Consider the following 14,359-nt stretch of genomic DNA (forward strand, 5'->3'; position numbering starts at 1 on the left):
TAATTCTACATTCCATTACCCTCGTTTTGCTTTTGTTGATGTTCATTTTATATCCTACTTCCAAGACACTGCCCATTCCGTTCAGCTGCCCTTCCAGGTCCTTGCCGTCTTTGACAGAATTGCAATGTCGTCGGCAAACCTCAAAAGTTTTTATTTCCTCTCCATGGATTTTAATTCCTACTCCAAATTTTTCTTTTGTTTCCTTTACTGCTTGCTAAATATACAGACTGAATAACATCGGAGATAGGCTACAACCCTGTTTCACTCCCTTCTCAATCACTGCTTCCCTTTCACGCCCCTCGACTCTTCTAACTGCCATTTCTGTACAAATTGTAAATAGCCTTTCATTCCCTGTATTTGACCCCTGCCACCTCCAGAATTTGAAAGAGAGTATTACAGTCAACACTGTCAAAAGCTTTCACTAAGTCTACAAATGTTATAAACGTAGGTTTGTCTTTCCTTAATCTATCCTGTAAGATAAGTCGTAGGGTCAGTATTGCCTCACGTGTTCCAACATTTCTACGGAATCCAAATTGATCTTACCCGAGGTCGGCTTCTACCAGTTTTTCCATTCGTCTGTAAAGAATTCGTGTTAGTATTTTGCAACTGTGACTTATTAAACTGATAGTTTGGTAATTTTCACACCTGTCAACACTTGCTTTCTTTGGGCTTGGAATTAATATATTCTTCTTGAAGTCTGAGGGTATTTCGCCTGTCTCATACATCTTGCTCACCAGATGGTAGAGTTTTGTCTGGCTCTCCCAAGGGTATCAGTAGTTGTAATGGAATGTTGTCTACTCCCGGGGCCTTGTTTCGACTTCAGTCTTTCAGTGCTCTGTCAAACTCTTCACGCAGTATCGTATCTCCCATCTCATCTTCATCTACGTTCTCTTCCATTTCAATAATATTGCCCTCAAGTACATCGCCCTTGTATAGACCCTCTATTTACTCCCTCTACCTTTCTGCCTTCCCTTCTTTGTTTAGAACTGGTTTTCCATCTGAGCTCTTGATATTCACACAAGTGGTTCTTTTTTCTCCAAAGGTCTCTTTAATTTTCCTGTAGGCAGTATCTATCTTAACCCTGGTGAGATATATCCTTATATTTTTCCTCTAACCATCTTTGCTTATCCGTTTTGCACTTCCTGTCGATCTCATTTTTGAGACGTTTGTATTCCTTCTTGCCTGCTTCTTTTACTCCTTTCTCCTTTCATCAATTATATTTAATATCTCTACCCAATGATTTCTACGAGACCTTGTCTTTTTACCTACTTCACCCTCTGCTGCCTTCACTATTTCATCTCTCAAAGCTACCCATATATCTCTACCCAAGGATTTCTACGAGACCTCGTATTTTTACCTACTTGATCCTCTGCTGCCTTCACTATTTCATCTCTCAAAGCTACCCATATATCTCTACCCAAGGATTTCTACGAGACCTCGTCTTTTTACCTACTTGATAATCTGCTGCCTTCACTATTTCATCTCTCAAAGCTACCCATTCTTCTTCTACTGTATCTTTTTATCCCGTTCTTGTCAATCATCCCTTAATGCTCTCTCTGAAATTCTCTACAATCTCTAGTTTTTTCAATTTATCCAGGTCCCATCTCCTTAAATTTCCACCTTTTTGCAGTTTCTTCAATTTTAATGTACAGTTCATAAGCAATAGATTGTGATCAGAGTCCACATCTGCCCCTGGAAATGCCTTACAATTTAAAACGTGGTTCCTAAATCTCTGTTTTACCATTATATAATCTATCTGAAACCGTCCAGTGTCTCCAGGCCTCTTCCACGTATAAAACCTTCTTTCATGATTCTCAAACCAAGTGTTATCTATGATTAAGTTACGCTCTGTGCAAAATTCTACCAGGCGGCTTCCTCTTTCATTCCTTACCCCCATTCCATATTCACCTACAACTTTTCCTTCTCTTCCTTTTGCTACTATCTAATGCCAGTCCCCCATGACTATTATATTTTCATATTCCTTCACTATCTGAATAATTTCTTTCATCTCATCATAATTTTCATCAATCTTTTCGTCATCTGCGGAGCTAGTTGGCATATAAACTTGTACCACTGTGGTAAGCGTGGGCTTCGTGTCTATCTTGGCCACAATAATGCGTTCACTATGCTGTTTGTAGTAGCTTATCCGCACTCCTATTTTTTATTCATTATTGAACCTACTCTTGCATCACCCCTATTTGATTTGGTATTTTTAACTCTGTATTCACCTGACGAGAAGTCTTGTCCCTCCCGTCACTGAACTTCAGCAATTCCCACTATATTTAGCTTTAACCTATCCATTTCCCTTTTTAAATTTTCTAACCTACCTACCCGATTAAGGGATCTGACATTCCACGTTCCGATCCGTAGAACGCCAGTTTTCTTTCTCCTGAAAACGGCATCCTCCTGAGTAGTCCCCGCCCGGAGATCCGAATGGGGGACTAGTTTACCTCCGGAATATTTTACCCAAGAGGAGAATTACGGCTGTAGTTTCCCCTTGCTTTCAGCCGTTCGCAGTACCAGCACAGCAAGGCCGTTTTGATTAATGTTACAATGCCAGACCAGTCAATCATCCACACTGTTGTCCCTGCAACTACTGAAGAGGCTGTTGCCACTTTTCAGGAACCACACGTTTGTCTGTTTTAACAGGAAGTTATTTAATAATGTAAAAGGTCACACTGTCCATTGCTGACTCCCAGTCGCTGCACACACTGTACGTACATGGTTTCATAATGCAACACTACACACGCTATCAGCTGGTATCAGAGATGTTAAGCTCAGAAAGACGATAACATTTTGGTACCATACATTGCATAGCTTTGGGAGTAATTTTTCCAGAAAAGGAAAAAGGGGACTAGTATATCAATGAGAAGTCCAGTACACCTCACACCCAAACGATCCTGAAAAGTACCAATACCAGTGCATGTTACCCACACGCAGGGGCAGGCCAGTGACCCTGGACACACGACGCTATCAAGCATAGGACAGCCATCAATGGTGCAATAGTACACTCATGAGTGATTGAATTAGAGACACCGCCCCTAACTGCGTGTAGTTTCTCCTTTCGACCTGATTAGAGTGGTGACTTATTGCATCATGTAGTCCACGAAACAGTAGAGGTTTTGACAAATTTTCCATATCCCTGATGCACAATTTTCGCCATTACCTACGAAGATCAGTTGGAGCTGGATCTAATGCACACAGATCTCGGTCGAAGGCATTCCAGGGAACTGAGGTCATCTCTCCCATACTGGACAAGTAGGGGGCGGGGGTGCAGTGATCGGCGGTACTTGATAATCCTTACGTCTGTCATTGTCGTTTCTTCGTACTTGTACCCCTTCAATGGCGACTACTAACGTGAATCACAACAGAACAGTTCAGCGGAAGGTTCTCGCGCTTCGACAGTCCAATAGAGGGACACTGGATTCCCATTCGGGAGGACGAGGGTTGAAATTCGCGCCCGGCCATCGTTATTTAGGTTTCCCCTTATTTCCCTAAGTCGCTCCAGGGAAGTACCGGGAAGCTTCCTCTGAAAGGGCACAGCCAGTTTCCTCCCATGATCATTAAAACATTCTGAGTGTGTGCTCCGTCTTGACGTCGATGACGACGGGACGTTAAACCCTAATCTTCGCTTCTTCCAACTGTGGTGTGCTTGCGCCTCTGCTAAGCTCCGTACCTAATGACGTGTGATAAGTAGGGTTGCCTGTATTGCGCGTTGGCTTCTGTACCTCAAAAAGAGGAGGTAATTTTACACGGTACACCTACTCACCAACTGTTATCACGCAGCAGTAACTGCAATATAACTTGTAGTGCTACTCATCCATCCGCTGTTACAATCTGCGATCGTTTCTTGTACTGCCAAATTCCATTCACATCAATCACAAAGACAGCTGCCGGTTTTTGGTCAGCATCTCTTGACGTTGGATGTTGTCTCTTAATATAGTTGTTGACGGTCGATCCGAAACTGGCACAGTTAACACTCCGTTTCAGAAAGCGTCCGAACACATATTCTACTCACGACGTTTCTTCCGTACAATTCCTCCCACATTACGGCGGCTTCTGTAGCTGTTTTACTCATTTTGGAAAAAGAACGATGTTTATGCATTTCTCCTTTGCGCTATGACACGAATTTTCTCACCAGTACATGTGAATGATGAATTTCTGATGGTAATGGTGTTTTTCGAAATGTTCTATGTGTATGAAAATGTGCACACACGTAAAGATAACCTATGATGGCATTGTGTGTCCACAAAACATTTTGATGTAACTTTGATTCTCTGTCCCTAAAGGAAGATCAGGCTGCTCGATTTGGGCATATTGTAGAACCAGCCGAATGCCAGACATGCTGATAGTGGGGCAGAGGGGGTCATACACGGTCCAGTCCACAGGTGACCACCGGCTATGTTCGACGTCAACCGCTCACAGATGGCAGGTGGCAGCAAGGGGTTATACAACGTGTCATGGGGACGAGAAAACAGTGCGATGGTTTTGTTAATGCGAACACGGAGCGATCTATCTGACGTCCAAACGGGCATAATCATTTGCTTTCGGGCCAAGAGTGGAAGCATTTCTGAAACGGCTGAGTTTGTAAGCCGTTCGCTTGCCACCGTGGTTAACGTACACCGTGCATGGCAAAATGGCGCTAACCAAAACCGGCGCAGAGGCATCTGTGGTGCAGCACGGGCCATAAATGTCAGAAATGATAATTAAATCAAGACCCTAAGCTGTCGTCACGTGTTGATATACATCAATGGGGACAGTTGAAAATATTTCAACATTTCCAACTTAATGTCCACACACTACATTCGTAGTGCCCAGAACAGATACCATTTTCGTATATAGTTAAGGCTAACCGGCCATTGACCTTCTTCTTCTGTGCTGGATGCACACGCATTGCCCGAACTCTTTACGGGACTCGGTAAGATTGTCTGTCGCGAGTAATGAGTGTAATGGGCAGGGGCACTACGAATGTAGTGTGTAGACACTAACTTGGGAATGTGGGTCTCACGGGGAGCGTGCTAGGGATGAGTCCCTCCAGTCGCATTATCCTCTGTGCCCTCGGTGGCTGAGATGGACAGAGCGTCTGCCATGTAAGAAGGAGATCCCGGGTTCGTGTCCCGGTCGGGGCACACATTTTCAACTGTCCCCGTTGATGTATATCAAAGCCTGTGACAGCTTAAGGTCTTGATTTAATAACCATTTCATTCTAAGAGAGCTACATGGTCACCGATGATATCTGTTCTTTCGCACATGTCCGAAAGAACAGATACCATCTTCATATATAGATGACAGAGGTGAACGGCGGCTGCGGATATGTGTGCGGGCGTATAGTCCCGTCAACGACCGTTCAGCGAACCTTGGTCCGTATCGGCCTCTGCAGCGGGCGCCTGGTTCATGGAACCATGCTGACTGCTGTTCATCGTGCGGAAGGCTGGAATCTGCACGCCAAATCGCCTCTGGACGTCCAATGAGTGGCGACAGGCGGCCGTTTCAGATGACAGGTGACGGTTGGCGTGTACGGGCTGAATCGTCTGAAAGAAAATACCATGCAACAATCGTCGGAAGGGTCCAGACCAGAGGAGGGAGCGTTATGGTCTGGGGGATGTTTTCCTGTCATTCCCTGAGCGATATCATCATTCTGGAAGCAACTACGGATCAACACAAGTATGCATCTGTCGTCGTGGATCATATCCACCTCTACGTGCAATTTGTTTTTCTTCGGCACGATGCTATTTACCAGCAGGGTACTGCAATGTGTTACACAGCTCGTAGTTTACGTGCGCGGTTCGAAGAGCACCAGGATGAGTTCACCGCACTCTCTTGGCCACCAAACTCCCCGGATTAAAAACCAATCGAAAATCGGTGAGACCACTTTGATCGGGCTGTTCGCGCCATGGATTCTCACCCGAGAAACCTAGCGCAGCTGGCCACGCTACTGGAGTGGGTATGGGTGCACATCCATGTTGGCACCTTCCAGAGCTTCACTGACTCTCTTCCTGCACGTTTTTCAGCAGTCCGCACATCAAAAGTTTATTATTCAGGCATTTGATTGGTGGTCATATTAATGTGACTGGACGGAGTACAAACAAGCAAACCTCGTGGTCAGAACCAGAGGATAGAAACTATTTTCCTTTTAATTCTATATCAGTATATCCTAAACAAGAATATTAAAGGTTACTGTATCTGAAACTGTATTTGTATAATTATCAGTACACAGGATCCAAAGTTCTCACTTTCGATCTCCAGTCAGTCCTACGATTTTCATGCGTCACTTATTACTTCTTTCATCTCTGACAATGGTTCTTAATATAAAAATGCGTAGCTGCAACTTGGCTCGGTGACCACATTAAACTGAAACACCCCCATAACTGGCTGGTGAGTCAGCTAATATACTGACGAGTCAAAAAAATTGTAACCAGTTGTTCAATAACGTATTGATTCGCCTTTGGAACGTACAGTATGTCAACGATTCGACAGGTCCTCCAGAAGTTTCCAGAGGAGTGCGTCGCCAGATGTCTCTGCACTCGTCACGTAGTCCCAAAAATTACGCGTCTGTAGTTTGTGGACGTTGAGCTGACGACCGATCGCATCCCAGACATGTTCCATCGGGTTCAGATCAGTCGAATTCCGTAGTCACTATCATGCTCCTCAAACCACTGCAGCACGATTCTGGTGTCGTGACACAGACATTTATCTTGCTGAAAGATGCCATCGCCATTGGGGAAAATATCTAGCATGAAGAGGTGCAGCTGGTCCGCTAAAATGTTCACGTATTCCACAGCTATCGCGTTACCTTACCTCCGATTACTACCACATGTCTCTCGGAAGCTCATGTAAATGACACCAAGTTTCCGTTCTAAGGCCGTACACTCTAGAATCGGCATACCAGTCAGGTAAAATCGCCGTGAGTAGTGAGGAAATCATCCCACCGTGTCCTGCTGCGTGAATAAGTCCGTAACTGCCCGCTACCCAACCTCGTTTGAGGAGACCCTTCAAGACCTTTTTTTAAGTGACTGAAGACGTGATAATCGGATAGAGAGAGTTCAGAACCATAGCGCGTGTGCTCCCACTCGAACTGGCGCAACTTCTGCGTTACGACATTTGCGATATGGGAACGTGCGTTTTCGTGAAGCAGCAGCACCCCTTGGCGCACCATTCTTTTGGTGGTTTTCGACAAACATGATACCCCCACACACACTCTTCATTCTCCGATTGATGTCTGCTGGTGTTTGTCCTTTGACAGCCAAGAAAAGAATAACGACACGTCGGTCCTGTTTGGATGCATTTGGAAGTAGTTCACGTTTTCACATTTACTGCACGCCCGTCCCCGTCCACAAGATACGAAATACCACACTAATCCCTTTCGTACATGTTGGTGCTTATATTCTGCATTGGAGTCACCCTAAATTGCATACGCGGTGCAGCAACGCCCTCAAACGGAAATTTTTTGATCGCCTCATATAACACAATACTGTCCCCGTTGTCCTGCGTGTGAGGTGCAATGCATATTTTGAGCAGTTGTTCAGCTGGATTTCCTTTGGTGCAGCGTCCACTGTCGATGGTCCTCTGTACACTGCACTCTTTTTCTTTCTTTTTTTTTTTTAATTTGTGACTTTTAGCCTCAAGTATTTCGGAATTTTACAGAGTGTAATTGTCGATGTCGTTGGTTCAACACGGGAACACGTAGGTGCCGTATGTTGCGGGATCAACAATGTGCGCTGAACGGCCTGCTCTGAAACAATTACGCCAGCAGCAGCAGTGCGCTCTGTCGTCGGATCCGCCTCAGATCGCCGCCACTCGTACTTTGCAGAACAGGCTAACCTCCGACCTCCGCGTTCTCTAGTGAGTCATGGTTGTCAGACATCTTGCCGCTTAGTCTTGTTTTCACCGTATTTCCACCACTTTTGATAGATGCTGACGACAGTAGCACGCTAAGAACTGACCATCTTTTAGGAAGTACTCACTCCCAGATGCCGGGTCGTAAAAGTATGTGTTTTTTTTTATAGTCGCTTACATTATTAGATTTCTCCATTCGGGGCCCATATCGTCTCTGTCGGGGCCCATATCGTCTCTGTATCGAAATCTGACAGAAAAAGGGACTCTGGTGCTATTTGAAGTACACCAGCGGCAAGACACAATCATTACCTTCATTAGGCCATTCCAGTGGTAATCTTACTGATGACAGCGGTACTGAAGCGGACTTATTAAACACAGTTTTCCGAAATTCCATCACAAAACAGGACGAAGTAAATATTAAAGAATTCGAATCGAGAACATCTGCCAACATGAGTAGCTTGAAGCAGTTATCCTCGGTGCAGTGAAGTACCTGAAAACATAAAAGCAAGTCTTCCGGTCCGCGTGGCATGCCACCAAGGGTCATTTTAAAGTAAGCAGATACAGTACCCCTATACATAGCATTCGTATACAACCACTCGCTCGAAGAAAGATCCGTACCAGAAGACTGGGAAGTTGCACAGGGCAAACCAATACTCAAGAAAGGAAACAGAAGGAATCCGCTGAATTACAGATCCATATGACTAACGTTGATTTGCAGTACGATTTTGGAACATATACCGTGTTCGAACATTATGAATTATCTTGAAAGTAACGGTCTATTGACACACTGTCAGGACGGATTAAGAAACTACAACTAGCTCTTTATTCGCACGAAGTAATGGGTGATATCGACAGGGGATCTCAAATTGGTTCCGTACTTGTAGATTCCCAGAAGGTTTTTGACACCGTTTTTCACAACAGACATAAAATAAAATTGCATGCCTATGAAGTATCGCTTCAGTTGTGCGACTGGATTCATGATTTGCTGTCAGAAAGGTCAATGTGCATAGTAATGGATGGAAAATCATCGCCTAAAACAGAAGTCATATCCTGCTTTCACCAAAGAAGTTTTAAAGGCCCTCTGCTGTTCGTAATCTACATAAGTGAATTAGGAGACAATCCGAGCAGCTCGTGTAATAAAGTCCCCAAGAGATCAACACCAATTGTAAAACGACTTCGACACGATATCTGCATGATGCGAAAAGTGGCAGTTGTCTCACAGTAAAGAAAAATATGAGGCTATTCGTTAAATTTCAGCTACACGACAAATCACGCAAATTTAAAGGCTCTCAATTCGACTAAATACCTAGGAATTACTTTTACGAACAGCTTAAATTGGAACGATAGCATAGATAATGTTGTGGAGGAGGCAAATCAAATATTACGTTTTATTGGCAGAACGCTTAGTCTGCTAAATAGCCGGTCTACACTACGCTTGTTCGTCCTCTGCTAGAGTATTATTGTGCTGTATGGGATCCTTACCAAATAGGACTGACAGAGTATATTGAAAAAACTCAACGAAGGGCAGCTCGTTTACTATTATCGCGAAGTAGGGCAGAAAGTTTGACGGCTTGATGGCAGTAATTGAAACAAAGGCTAGATATTCTCAAGAAATTTCAGTCACCAACTTTCTCTGCTGAATGTGAAAATATTTTATTGCCGCCAACGCACTCAGGGACAAACGATCGTCGTAGTTAAATAAAAGAAATCAGAGCTCAAGATTAAAGTGTTCATTTTTCCCATGTGCTGTTAGAGAGTTAAATGGCAGAGGAATAGTGTGAAGGTGGTTCGAAGAAGGCTGTCCCAGGCACTCAAGTGTGAATTGGAGAGTTGTCATGTAAATGTAGATGTAGAATGATTCCCCATTCGTCTGGGCTCCGCTTATATAATTTCCTTATCGCTCCATGTAGCTACGGTGCCACCAGGCAGCATTTAATTTCGTGGTTGGCAGTGGTCATTATGTTTTGTCTCGTAAATGCAGCTCGCACGGCAGCAGTGGCATACCACCTCTAATGGTACCATGCTAGTAAAGCACTGTGATGTTCGGAGCAACCCTCATGTTGATGACAGCCTCCATATGCGTATGCGATTGACGGAGTGTATTGTTAAGAACTTGCACCTTTTTACTAGCAGGTTAATGGAGGAGTCATGAGTGTACGCTGGTTGTTTCAGTGGTGCATGTGGGAGATGGACCTGGCGCACCACCGCACGCTGGACCCGTCGCAGCGCGAGTTCATCATCCTGCTGGAGCTGGAGCCGCTGGAACGCTCCGCGCTGCCGCGCCACCTACGCTTCTTGATGGACACCCGCTCGTGCGTACAGTGGCACCAGGCAGCCGACAGCGACCACCACCAGCAGGCACTGCGCTCTCTCAAGCGGGCCCTGGGGCCAGGCCTCTTCCCCCGCACTGAGACCACTCACTGCTGACCACGAGGGGCCTCCACCTCCAACGGAATTCCAACTGTCTTACTGCGCTTCACCACGTTGTCGTTATATGGGGTGAAAATTAATGAAACCGGCAAACAGCAGGGGCGGATTCCTGACTGGAAATGGACGAGAAGAGGTCATACGAACACATGTCCAGAAATGGACGGTATGCGTGCAACGACAACAAATTGTCTCGGAACACAGTACAGTGCTGTATCGCATCCACGTCACAGATGTTGACAGTGGCCTCCACGGGATGCAATGCATGCGTTCACACGTGACGTCATGGACTGCCACACTCTTTTGCACGTTCTGTCTCTCATTGAATACTGTTTCAGATATCGTGAACTCGAAAGGTCTGCACATCAGGAACTGGTTCAGCATACATAACGCTTTTCAGATGCCCCAAGAGGTTGACGCTGACGCTGAAGCTGAAAAGACGAGCCTATCCTTGGCTCGTGGTGGTGCAGTTTAGACAAAATTTGTCATTCCTGCGGTTCCTGTAAAGAGAGAAGGATATAATACCATTCTTGTTGATTGGTCCTAGCTGGTGTAACCTGGAAAGCCCCAAGAGATTAAAATCCAAAGAGTGTAAGTCCGCTGATCTAGCATCCGATGCTACAGGGCCCACGCATCCTGTCCAGCGTCTGAGGATGATGTTGTTGAGGTGTCGGCGAACAGTAACGCGGAAACTGGGAGTTGGTTCGTCATGCAGAAACCACATAAGTGTCGTATTGCCAAAGGCACATTCTCAAATAGCCCAGGCACAGTATTCCATAGAAAGTCCAGGTATGTTCCTGTGTCAAGGTGTTGAGAAATTTATGTGGTCATCAAGAATCCCTGCGCACACATTGATGATGAACCGATTCTGATGAGAGGCCTCAACCATTGCCTGAGGATTGTCTGTTGCCAACAGATGAAGATTGTGCAGACTGATGATGCAAGTTCTGGTAAAGGTTGTTTCATCGGTAAAGAGGACTTCTGACAAAAATCCTATAATTATGGCAGTCTGTTGCAAAAATCACCTACAAAATCCTTGCCGAAGAGGGAAATCCGCTGCTAATATTCTTTGCGCGCACTGCAGGTGATAGGTATAGTACCGGTTGTCATGCAGGATACACATAATCGTTGACTTAAACCACGTTGGCGGGCCACTTGCCTGGAGTTTATACCAGGGTTCGTTCCAATATCCTGTAGAAGCTGGTCCTCCAGATCTGGTGTAAGCACATTCTCCCGCCCTCGTGCACGCTCGTCTTTCTGAAAAAGACCCATGATCACACAGACGCCTAACAGGGGCCTGAAATGTTGTATGATGTGATATAGCCGTGCTGCCTCTCGATCATTTCCATATGATTGGCTGTACAGGAACAGCATCTCGGCTTGTTCCCGACAAGAATGCTGGACTGTTTTGCTGCTTACAGTACGCTGAGCCCACCACAGCTGCAACGCACGTGGAACATGTTCATAGGACCTTTTTTCCTTCATTTCCAGTCAGGAATCCGTCCCTGCAGTTCATCGGTTTTATTAATGTTCAGCTTGTGTACAGGACAAGCCAAAAAAAGAAATGAGAAGGCCAGACTAGGGTAGGCCGTCGAACCGACCCGAATCACTATTGTGGAGCTTCAGCCATAAAACGACAGCCAATTTGCACCGACTGTGGGAAAGTTTGTCCGGTAAACGAATGTGTTTGGGTATGTCTAGCAGAACTGTTTCTGCAGTAGTGCTGTAATAACAATAACGATTAAAAATACTTTGACTACATAATTGTTCGCTGTGCATTACATAAGTACCTGTTACTACGCTAGTGTAATTAAGATAAATTAAATTTACATTGGAAATATGAAGAGACAATAAACTCCCTTTCCATACACAGTTCTGAACACTTGTTGGGAAGGATGAGATCATTGTTCTAATGCGTGCATGGTGCAATTGTACAAGTGTTGGGGCCTGCCAGCGCTGCCTATAATAATAAAACAAGTTTTGAAAATGTTCCATCCAATATGCGTTTCACTAAATTCCTTCTGAGTTTGTAATCACGTTTAAACTACCAATAGCAGCCGGCGTTCATCAGGGTGACTAAGACTGCCTGCATAAGCAACCAAAGTATGAAATAGTTTTATTACAACCATCGGAAAAATGCTCTTATCTGAGCACAAAAAATGCAAATATGTTCCTGTTTAGACTCTGCCTGGAAAGTACGGTACCAGCTGCCTCATTCTACTTTCCTCAGCGCCTTTAAAAATTTTGCCAAAAATTTTGGTATGCGAACATATTCGCGTTCTTTTTAACATGCAGTTCACCTCTCACTCCCATAAGGTCCCTAACTGTAACTCGTTCACATCCACTCGTCCATCACTGTAAGCCGCTCATACTAATCCACTCCCATTCTCTCATTCTCACTCACTCAATTTAGCCCAACACGTTGCCACCGTCTCTTTTTGTCTAAATCTTACTGTCTCATAGCCACAGTCTCCTTCGTTCTGTCCTACTTCTGCTGTCTCCTCTTATTGTCATTGTCTCCCTCTTGCTCTCTCTTACTGCTGCTACTTCATCCACTCCTTCCCTCTGCTGCTGTCTCATTTCGCTGTCACTGTATCTCTCTTCTTCGTTGCCATTGTCATAGACTCTGTCTTTCATTACCACTAGCTCTCAACCACTTCCACTTTCTTCTTCTCTTTATTTCTCTCCCACTGGCACAGTATCCTTCACTCTTTTCCTAGCACTATTCTGTCACTGCTAATATGTTCCACTGCCACTGTGTCCCTTCCTTTCCCTCACTGCCATTGTCTCCTTCGCTCTTTCTCTACCATAACCACTTCCAGTATTTATACCTCTTCGTCTCTTTCCCACTACCACTGTCTTCTTCTACCTTAACATAAAAAACGCGAATATGTTCGCAGGCTACAATTTTTGGGAAAATTTTTAAAGGTACTGAGGAAGATAGAATGACACAGCTGGTACCACACTTCTCAGGCAGAGTCATTCAAATAGGAGCATGTTTGCCTTTTTTGTGCTTCGATAGGAGCATTTTTCCGCTGGTCCCCTTATTTTCTGTGCAACAGCAGAGCATGTCGCTCATATGAAAAGAAGTTTATGACTCAACAAAATTTTTATAGTTTACTTAGGTGAAACGGAAATAACCCAAAACTAATTTTATACCTTAAACTGGATTTTACGTGCACAAAACGTCTGGAAGTACCTCAGTACTGCAACATGGAGTTTCCAGAAGCCTTCTGATGATAACGGAGCCACTCTACAGCATATTTCTTCGTGCTCCGCACGTAATAAACTACGTTTACGCCTCAAACCGGATTTTACGTGTACGTGAGCCTCTGTATCTCGGAAAATTTTCAAGGTTGTTCGAAGTTGGGATCTTCGAAATATATTGTAAAAACTTAAGCCATTTGCAGTGCACAGCCGTGCTGGAAATTGTGACTCGTTTTCGTACTAAGAAACTTTGTTTTTTGGATGTTTCTCGATAATGGATAAAGATTTTTGAAAACGGGAAGATGGCACTTCTAGAGAATGGCACTTATGTTAAAATCCGAGAAATTTTCTGTGGTTAGTTATTTAGATATCCGTTGTTGGCGGCGAAAAAACTGTGAAAAACCCTTTTTTCGGGTTCTCTCAGGAACCACTCAAGAACTAACTGGTGAACTGAATGGTGCACCTTCGTAATGTTTTGCAGTACAATTCTACTGAGGCACTGGATGACAGTAATCAAGCAGTAGGTGCTCCTAACTTCAGACTGTAGAGAAGTACTGCGAAGAAGTCCACAGTCATAAATACATTGAAGAGCCAAAGAAACTGGTATAGGCATGCGTATTGAGATAGATATGTTGTTTGTTGTTGTGGTCTTCAGTCCTGAGACTGGTTTGATGCAGCTCTCCATGCTACTCTATCCTGTGCAAGCTTCTTCATCTCCCAGTACCTACTGCAACCTACATCCTTCTGAATCTGCTTAGTGTATTCATCTCTTGGTCTCCCCCTACGATTTTTACCCTCCACGCTGCCCTCCAATACTAAATTGGTGATCCCTCGATGCCTCAGAACATGTCCTACCAACCGATCCCTTCTTCTGGTCAAGTTGTGCCAC

At 44.6% G+C, this 14,359-nt stretch overlaps 1 protein-coding gene across 1 annotated transcript in view; it reads left to right on the plus strand.

The window, feature by feature from the left end:
* The window catches only part of LOC126235235 (toll-like receptor 2), a 122,255-nt gene extending 109,993 nt beyond the window's left edge, over positions 1-12,262 (plus strand). Inside the window, exon 7 of the mRNA XM_049943967.1 lies at positions 10,009-12,262. Within this exon, the coding sequence (XP_049799924.1) occupies positions 10,009-10,263 (255 nt within the window). The 3' untranslated portion in view covers positions 10,264-12,262. The remainder of the gene's footprint in view (positions 1-10,008) is intronic.
* The last annotated feature ends 2,097 nt before the right edge of the window (positions 12,263-14,359 follow it).

This window comes from Schistocerca nitens, chromosome 2, assembly GCF_023898315.1.
Source record: "Schistocerca nitens isolate TAMUIC-IGC-003100 chromosome 2, iqSchNite1.1, whole genome shotgun sequence".
NCBI classification, from domain to species: domain Eukaryota; kingdom Metazoa; phylum Arthropoda; class Insecta; order Orthoptera; family Acrididae; genus Schistocerca; species Schistocerca nitens.